A 9,751-nucleotide genomic window follows, 5' to 3' on the forward strand; every position below is an offset into this window, starting at 1 on the left:
ACATGCATTATGTTTACGGTTAATACAATTCTAGCATGAATAATAAACATTTATCATGATATAAGGAAATAAATAATAACTTTATTATTGCCTCTAGGGCATATTTCCTTCAGTCTCCCACTTGCACTAGAGTCAATAATCTAGTTCACATCGCCATGTGATTTAACATCAATAGTTCACATCACCATGTGATTAACACCCATAGTTCACATCGTCATGTGACGAACACCCAAAGGGTTTACTAGAGTTAATAATCTAGTTCACATCGCTATGTGATTAATACCCAAAGAGTACTAATGTGTAATCATGTTTTTCTTGTGAGGGAAGTTTAGTCAACGGGTCTGCCACATTCAGATCCGTATGTATTTTGCAAATTTCTATGTCAACAATGCTCTGCACGGAGCTACTCTAGCTAATTACTCCCACTTTCAATATGTATCCAGATTGAGACTTTGAGTCATCTGGATCAGTGTCAAAACTTGCATCGACGTAACCCTTTACGACGAACCTTTTGTCACCTCCATAATCGAGAAACATATCCTTATTCCACTAAGGATAATTTTGACCAATGTCCAGTGATCTACTCCTAGATCACTATTATACTCGCTTGCCAAACTCACTAAGAGGCCGTGCGCTACTCGCAATGAAGTTCCGCCTCAGGCGGACGCGGACGCGACTGCTAGCTGCACCTCCTACACGCCCCATTGAACTATCAGCCCCACACGTGGCAGGTGGACAATGACTGACCGTCCACGTCCATCATCGACCTCATGCCCACCGGCGTCGACAATGGACAGGTCGCGGACTCGTCCAAGGATGAGTAGGGCATGGGAGGCGGCAGGGCATTGTGCCCCAAGTGGGCCAGTCTGTCTCCCATGTTCTACTCTTTCTCGCCGCAGACCGCACCTTCACTTCATGTGTCTTACCGTCGCCGCTCATGGAGACGGCAGATGGAGGAGGTGGTCGACGATGTGGAATAGAAAGGAAGTGGACGACGGCCGTCGCCATAGGATAGGTTTAGATCGGGTTTTTTCTTCTTCTAAAATCCACCGTTTTTGCATGAATCTCATCCGGTTTATATGAAAATCCGCCGTGTTTGCATAATTTCGTCCAGTTAGTTGAAAAGTTGTTTAAAATGTATGCAGACACTGTTGGATGACGGCCTTCGATATCAGTGCCCGTAGATTCGGCCCCCTGTCCATGGACAGATGCCTGAGCAAATTTGAGGATCAGCATTGAAAATGCCCTAAACAATGAAGATTATCAAGACATTGCTGAGGAACAAGATGAATGACGATGGGATGAATCATAGCATGTTAAGCTATACCCGCAAACCGGATACGCGGACGGGGGACCAATCCTAGTCCTAGAAAGAAAGAAGCATCCAACCAGAAGCGTCATCAGTGGGGCATTAAGAGCACAACAGGGATACGCATCATCTGCATGATCAGGTTATCATATTTGCTAGGCTGGTCCATTCTAGGGGATTGCTCATGATATGCTCCGGCGCACACTCGGTTTATATATCCATCATATATACATAGATAGAAGGTGTACATGGACCAAACCTTCCATCTGAAATCCATATGCAACTTTGCTGTTTCACCACTCCTATCCTAACCTTTCTGTAAAGCCTACGTAGAAAAGGTGCCAACTTCGTGCTCAAAAGGCTGTGGTTCTTGCAACTGCAAACTAGTCTGCTTTAGCATGGTAAAAGGGCACTGGTATATCACAGAAGATGAAACAATTTGTGCTCTCGACCCATTCAGTAGTGCGCGTGACTCCATTTTCAGTGTACTCCGATACTTCAGTAACATACTAACATCTGATTTTTCAAGTTTTTCTCAAAAATAATAATAATCTACTCCCTCCATCCCATAATATAAGAGCATTTTTTACACTGTGTTTTTGACATAGTGTCAAAAACGCTCTTATATTATGGGACGGAGGGAGTAATTTTCAAGTTTGCCAAACAAAAGGGAGACATCTGATTGTTTTGGAGTAGATGGTACGGGGACAAAACAAAGGTAAAAACAGAAGATAGCCGTCACACTGAGCTAATCAGTTACTTCCTGAACTTAATTCAGTCTGTAATTAATCAAGCCTATGTATAAAGCTAATATTACATCAAATCAGACACTTTGAAAGAATGATAAACATCTTGTTTCAAAAAAAAAAAGAATGATAAACATACATCTTGTGATCATCTTCTCCCTTCACGACTGCATAAATTCCTAACCACGCATGCACAACGTATCCCTGTTAATTTGATAGTTTGCCACCGCTAAGCTAGTCATCAATATCTTCAACTACCGTGGATGAGAAGCCCAACGAGGACTCGAATGTAGCGGCGGTGTCGCCGCCGAGGTACCGCTTGAGCCGGTCCAGGTCATCGGCGGCGTCCAGCATAGACGGCCGCGTGGACGCGCTCTCCTGGGTGCAGAGAATGCCGAGCTCCAGCAGCTCGCCGATGGCCGCGTCCGACATCCTCCTCACCTCGGGCGTCTGGTCCAGAACCATCCTGGCCAGCGCCTGGTCGACCACCGCGTGGGCCCGGCCATGGTAGTGGCTCTTCACCCACTTGTGCAGGCTCAGCCCGCCCTCAAACATGTCGTCAGTCGGCTTCTTCCTCGTTACCATCTCCATCACCAGAACGCCGAAGCTGTACACATCGCCCTTCGTCGTCGGGTTCGAGCCGTAGCCATACTCTTCAGATCATTGACCAAGAAGTAAGAACCACTCAGAACTAAGAATCTGAGAACTCATCACCAGAATAGCTTGTGAATTAGCTTTAGCAGTGTGTGGTTTCATGGTACGTACCTGGAGGAATGTATCCGATGGAACCGCACAGCATGTTGGCGGTGGAGGCGCCGACGTCGGCCATGTTGGCCACCCCGCCAACGCTCATGACCAGCCGGGAGATGCCGAAGTCGGACACCAGCGCGGTCATGTCATCGTTGATGAGGACGTTGCTTGGCTTGAGGTCACAGTGGATGACCTTGACCGGTGAGTGGTGGTGCAGGTAGGCAACCCCCTCGGCGATGTCGCTGCAGATGTTGACGCGCTGCACCAGGCTGAGCTCGGCCGGCGGTCCAGCATAGAGGCACCGCTCCAGGCTGCCCTTCGCCATGAAGGGCAGGACCAGCGCCTTGAAGTCCGCCAGGCTGCATGCGGTGATGATCCGCATGAGGTTCCGGTGGCGGATGCGCTTCAGGACCTGGCACTCGCGGCTGAAGCTCTTGGTCGAGTTCCCTGACTGGAGCTGCAGCACCTTCACGGCAACCATGGTGCCGTCCCGCAGCGTGCCACGGTACACGCGGCCGTAGCTGCCCGTTCCGACGAGCCGGTCTGCGCTGAACTCCTCAGTCGCCTCAACCAACTCCTGGTGTGTGATCCGCGGGTACTTGTACTTCATCACCGGTGACGAGCCTCCGCTGCGTCGGCCCCTGAACATGTCCTCCCGCATTGCAGCTAGCCAATCCCGGATCTTCCAGGCACCGACTGCGCAGAGGATTGTCAGCACGAATGCTAGCACGGCGGCGCAGACGCACATCACGACCAAATACTTCCGGGACTGATACCATGGGCGGTGTCTTTGGCAGTTGCGCCTCACCACCGAGCCGCAGAGCCGTGGGTTGCCAATGTAGGACAGGAAGGTGAAGTCCGCAAAGACGCCAGTGGTGGGCACATGGCCGACGAAGTTATTGTATGACAGGTTGAAATGTTTCAGGCTGGTGCATTTCGTCAGGTTTGCAGGGATCTCACCGGTCAGGGAGTTGTTGGAGACGTCCAGGTTTTTGAGGTCCTTGAGGAGGTCGAGGGACGACGGTAGGACGCCGGTGAGCAAGTTGTGCGACAGGTCCAGAACCTCCAGCTCCCGGCAGAGCCCAATCTGCGGGGAGATCATGCCACTGAAGTTGTTCCAGGACAGGTCAATCGTTTGCACTTGTTGCATGTCGCCGAGCCCCCGTGGAAGCTCACCTCTGATCTGGTTGTGCGACAGGTTCAGAGATATAATGTCGGTGCCAGAGACCATGTCCGGTACCTCTCCGGTCAAGCTGTTGTTCGAGAGGTCAAGGTGCAGCAAGCGGATGCATTCGGCAAGGCGGTTTGCCGGTATCTCCCCGGACAGCTGGTTGTTCTGCAGGTAGAGGTTGACAAGCCCGGTCCCGATGCCGCTCGGGATGCTCCCTGTCAGCGCATTGCCTGACAGATCCAGCTCGCCGAGGCTCGTCGCGTTGCCTATGCACGCTGGGATCATGCCCCTCAGGGCGTTGTTGGAAAGGGAGAGCCGCTCGAGCTTCGGCAAGCCGCAGATGGAAGCCGGGACTGTCCCATTCAGCTGGTTGCTCGACAGGTTCATCAGTGTGATGTTTATCACGTCGCCCATGTCGGCCGGGATTGGCCCCTCGATCTTGTTGAGCTCCAGGTTGAGGTGCGATATATTTGGTGGGAGCAACGAGCCAAGCCAGGTTGGCAGCTGACCGCCCATCCCCACCGCGCCGGCCTCGATCTCCAGTATTTGGGAGCAGTTCGATACTGCGGCGAAGAAGGGCTCCAGGTTGGTGTTGCCGTCGTGGCTCGAGAACCGGTAGTTGTTGGACAAATGCAGGTACTTGAGCTGCTGCTTGCCTGCTATGATGCCGGCGGGGAGCTTGTCGGCGAGCGAGTTGTCCTCCACATCCAGCATGTACAGATAGGTGCAGTTAGCGAGCCACCATGGGAGTTTTCCGGTTAGCCTGTTGGAGTAGAGGTTGAGCACAAGAATGGTCTCCGAGGCTTCCAGGGGAATCTCGCCAGACAGATCGTTGTTGCCGAAGTCGACCAGACCTAGACGGGTGCAGTTCTTGAAGAGAACGGCCGGGATAGGGCCTGAGAGCTGATTATCCTTAAGGCTGAGGTAGGCCAAGCTTGCCAGCTCAGAGAAGGACGGCGGTATGCCGCCGCTGAGCTGGTTGTGGCCGAGGTCGAGGACTTCGAGACCGCGGAGGTTGGAGAGCTCGGCTGGGATCTGCCCTGCGAGGAAATTGCTAGACATGTCGAGGCTCTTGAGGCGAGTGAGGTTACCGATGACCGGCGGCACGGCGCCAGAGATGTTCATGTCGCCTAGGGAGAGGCCGATGACGTGCTGCCGCCTCCAGTCGCAGGCGACGCCAGTGAGGCCGCAGACGTCGCCGTTGGACTCGTTCCAGTCGGCCAGAGGCGACGGCGACAGCAAGGTGAGCGAGCGTTTCAACGCCAGGAGCGTGGCCTTCTCCTGCAGAAGCACTTGCCGCCGACGCTGCTGCTGCCGGACGATCGTCCCAGCCCGCCTCTCGCCCGCCGCAGCGGCCACGGCATGGAAGAGCATGAGGTGGAGGTGGAGGTGGAGGTGGAGGAGGAGGAGAATGGCCGCGCGCCTGACGGCCATGGGAGCTACCCTCATGTTTTAGTGGAAAGGCATGCAGCCGGTGATGGACTATGGGAGGTAGCTCAGACCTGAGAGCCTAGCTAAGGGTTCTACATGGCGGTAGCATCTCCGGTCACTACTCTATAGGCTGGAATGGATGTACCAGACTCCAGAGATGGATCGGAAAGGATGTTGAAGCAGGTCGCAGAAAATATGGAATGGGAACGAAGATAGATGGATGGAGAATGAGGTGACGGCGACCGGCGAGAGTGGCGGTAATGGCATGGCCCCTGGCTGATTTGTTTCTGCGTCGGCTATGATTGCCCAGTGCACGATAAGCGGGCGCAGGCAGTGGGAAAGCGACCGGAGATGGCTCTGCACTGCACTTGCACTTCGGCAGCGCGCACGCACGCGCGTGCAGTAGGGACGAGGTTGCAATGGCCATAGATTTTCTTCGGGCATGCCGCACTCGCGCCAGTAGGCCAATACGGATGGGGTTATCTGTCTCGGGAAATACTGTAGTGCTAGCTGTGGTGCTTGCCAAGAAGATCCCCTTGTGTACAATGTATTTTCTTCTACTGTTAACCCAGCTAGTTAATCTGAACACTACTTTAGACAAGCGCGTGTATCTCTATTGCCAACCGAACAACCATCTGACAGATCTGGAGTACGTTGAGCATGATAAAGCTAGAGTGAACCAACCTGGTTATGTATTGACTCTGTGCATCAATCCACACCTCCATGCAGAGGCCCGGCGCCGCCTCCTTTATCCAAAAAAAAAACAAAGCTCTGTAAAAAAGATCTGATTAGTTTAAGCCAGAACCAATTCATACCAAGCAGCTGCACATATGTGTAGTTATACATGTCAAATCTTGCATGTGTGTAACAACTAGAAGCACAAACAGAAATTCTACTCACTAACATCCATCAGCTGGGTCATCTCAATTATCTGGTTTCAGGCTAACATCCACCAGAGACTAGCAGAGTAGCAGGGTGTTTACGGGGCGTCTATCATGCCTAACATGCACACGCTGTCTCTCAAAGGTTCAGAGAACAGCCACACTTTTCACAACCCGGGCATGTGATCCATGAACAAACTTTTCAACGGTCTGGACCATCATGCAACATTGCAATTGCAGACTTTTAGTACTAGTAAAGTTCAGCCTACAAGTGTGAGTGTGTGACCTATGCTGTTATGCACGAACTAGGGGTGGGCCAGAAAGCTTAACCTATGAGACCTTGTTTATACATAGGTAACCAAAAACAATGTCAAAGAATGATTAGCACTTTTGCGATGCAGGATAGGAAGATCGGCCTACATGTCTAAGGCTGTTATTTAAATGAGCAGTTAGGTGCATCATGACTGCCCTTTCAACCAAAATCAAGTGGGGCACTCTTGAGGTGTTTCATTTGCTCCATGATGCTTACTTCCCTCTGGAACAAACAAGATGTTCAGTTTGTAGATGTCTGGCACTGTTCCATCTTCGATGATATGCAGGATACAAAGCAGATTGTGTTAGTTGTTTGTACTGCTAGTTTTTTCAGATAAACTGTTTGTCCTGCAGGACAAGATAAGTAGTAGAGATAGATAGAGGCTTCTGTATTGCTCCATGTGCATGCCAAACTGTAAACAGGCACAGCACGGCACTTTTTCTCCTAATACTCGAATCATGTGAGACTGAGCATATGTGGTGAAGCCTCTAGCTAGAGCACTAGCAATAGCTCAAGAAACTAAACTACTGCCAATTCAGATGATCCAGTGATCTTTTTAGCAATGCCCAGAGAAAATGCCATGCCACCATCTATCATAATTCTGACCTTTTTAATTGAAGTTATCCGCAGCCGGCACCGGGTGAATGGGCTTCGGTCTGCTGTCGCCTTCTTCAGAAAGAGCACACAACCTCTGTATTTTCTGCCTCAAAATGTAATTGATCAGACGAGGTTCCCGAGATAATGGAAAAACATTGTACACGACCGATCTCATGCGAGGAGGAGCTGGATACCAAATCACAGGCATGCGCCCCTGCTCCTTGAATCATCCAGAGAAAGCCCCAGCTTGATTTGAGCAATAATGCCAGTCCTCTGGGACCAGGTCTATTTTTCGCAAAGGTGTCTCCACCAAGAAGGTTGCACATGGTCTCCTAGTAAGCATCCCGGAGGTAGGGTATCCGGCATCGGGATCAACAGGCGGTGCAAATGCTGGGCTGTGCCGCGCATTTGCACGAGCAGGTGGTGGGCGCGCGGGTGCCCAGCCGGTGGCAGACAAGACAACCAGGAGATCACAAGCTGTACAGCTACAAATCCATGACGAGGGCCTCCGACTCCGATCGCGCCACGGTTGGCCCGCGCCGATGGTGCCGCCCGGCGCGGCCGTCGTGCTCCCCGCCATCGTCGGGTTTGAGTGGGATTTTTCCCACCTCCTTTTTTCGTGTCATGGGGTTTGAGTGGTACGACGGCTTGGAGAGGCGGACGACAGGATTGTCGGGGGAGACGCAACGCGACATGGGGCGCCCCTATGTCTCGCTCTAAGCGAGACCGAGGGAAACCCACGCGTCAGGGCAGCTCCAGGGCACATCCTCGGGTTTTGTTCTGTCACGTTTTTTTGTTTCTCATTTTCATCTCTTTTTTAAATTTTGTTTACACTTCCGGAAATAATAAACATATATATTACAAAAATAAATTTTACATAATATTTTGAAAAATGTTAATCCTGCATTTGAAAATTGTTAAATGTGTATAGAAAAAAATGTTGACCATGTATACGAAAAATATACAATGTGTGAAAAAAGTTGATCATGTAATTTTTTAAATTAATAAATCTTTAAAAACATTGTTAAACAATTATTTAAAAAATCAAACATTTAAAAACATTAAATGTGTATAGAAAAAATGTCAAACATTTATTAAAAAAAGTTTAATTTGCATTTTTAAAAGGTAAAATGTGTATAGAAAAAATATTGACCGTGTATTAAAATAAATAAATTTGAATTTTTTTACTGTGTGTAAAAAATGTTGACCATGTATTCAAAATATGTGAAACTGATATTTAAAAAATGTTAACTGTGTATAGTAAAAATGTTGACCATGTATTAAAAAAATGTTAAATATGTACACAAAAAATGTTGACCATCTATTAAAAAAATGTTAACCTTGTATTTAAAAAATGTTAAATGTATATAGAAACAAAGTTGACCATGTATTAAAAAATGTTAAATTTGTATTTGAAATATGTTAATAAAGCTTTTGAAAAATAAAAAATAAATATGTATAGGAAAAATGTTGATCATGTATTAAAAAATATTAATCAAGCATTTAAAAAATGTTGAACGTGTGTTACATCCTCACCGACGACATCCCAGTGTCGTTGATAGAAACCAACCGTGAAACCGTCCACTCCCGGGGCCTTGGACGGTGCCATATCGAAAAGTGCCTTCCTTACTTCTTTAGCCACAAAGTCCTTCTCAATGAACTCATTGATGGCTTCGGATACACGAGGTTGCACACATTCCAACAGCTCTTCCATTGGGCTATACCCTTGGGATTGGTACAATGCCTGGTAGAAGCTCGGTATTTCTTGTTTTATCTCCCCTGGGTCGCTGCATATCTGACCATTAGCTCTCTCCAAAGACGTTATGCGGTTTATGCGCTTATGATGGGTTGCCTGGGCCTGGAAATATCCAGTGTTCCGGTCACCCTCCTTAAGCCATGTCACGTGGGATCATTTTCCTCCTGCCGATGGGCTTCTCGTAGCTGTGATTCATCCGCTCTCTCTTCCTCCGTTGGTCCACGTCCCAACAGGTACTTCTTAGACGGTCTAAGACGTTTTTGAAGCCGCAAGTACAAAGCAATGATCAGATTCTGCTAATGTGCTTGACACTTGACAATTCGAACAAATCTAGAAACCTTTGGTTGACAAGAGCTCGATTCAATCTAGCCTTGACGTTCTTGTCTCCTTGTTTATTATCCCATGTGAAAGGTACTCCCTGCCACCCAACTTCTGGAGTGCACAGTCTGATATCACTTCCCGAAAAGCTCGCATTTGTCCTTCCGGCTTTGGGTTAACCCCAAACTGCTCATCCTCCTGAAGTATTTCATTGAAATCTCACATACATATCCATGCTTCATGAGGGACAACAAAAAAATTGCGCATAAAACGCCAACTATGGTGTCTATTTTTCACCCGTGGCTCACCATAGAAGCCCGTGAAACACCAAGTTTTATTTTCTTGTCTCACAGTTACATCAATATGGGAAGCATTATAATTTTCCAGAGTTACATTGATATCACTTGACCAAAAGAGGCCAGTACCTCCACTAAGACCGTCGCTATCGATGGCAAAACAGGCTGAAAAACCAAGTGTGT

At 48.8% G+C, this 9,751-nt stretch overlaps 1 protein-coding gene across 1 annotated transcript; it reads right to left on the reverse strand.

Annotated features, from left to right (window-relative positions):
* Window positions 1-1,964: 1,964 nt before the first annotated feature.
* LOC123103843 (putative leucine-rich repeat receptor-like serine/threonine-protein kinase At2g24130) lies at window positions 1,965-7,859 on the reverse strand. The gene is made up of 4 exons (XM_044525526.1): window positions 7,393-7,859; window positions 7,208-7,301; window positions 2,821-6,178; window positions 1,965-2,708 (listed from the first exon to the last, which is right to left on the reverse strand). Exons 3-4 carry the CDS (start codon window positions 5,423-5,425, stop codon window positions 2,290-2,292), a joined length of 3,024 nt encoding a protein of 1,007 aa, XP_044381461.1. The 5' UTR covers window positions 5,426-6,178; window positions 7,208-7,301; window positions 7,393-7,859; the 3' UTR covers window positions 1,965-2,289.
* Window positions 7,860-9,751: the final 1,892 nt, after the last annotated feature.

The sequence above is a fragment of the Triticum aestivum genome, chromosome 5A, assembly GCF_018294505.1.
Source record: "Triticum aestivum cultivar Chinese Spring chromosome 5A, IWGSC CS RefSeq v2.1, whole genome shotgun sequence".
NCBI classification, from domain to species: domain Eukaryota; kingdom Viridiplantae; phylum Streptophyta; class Magnoliopsida; order Poales; family Poaceae; genus Triticum; species Triticum aestivum.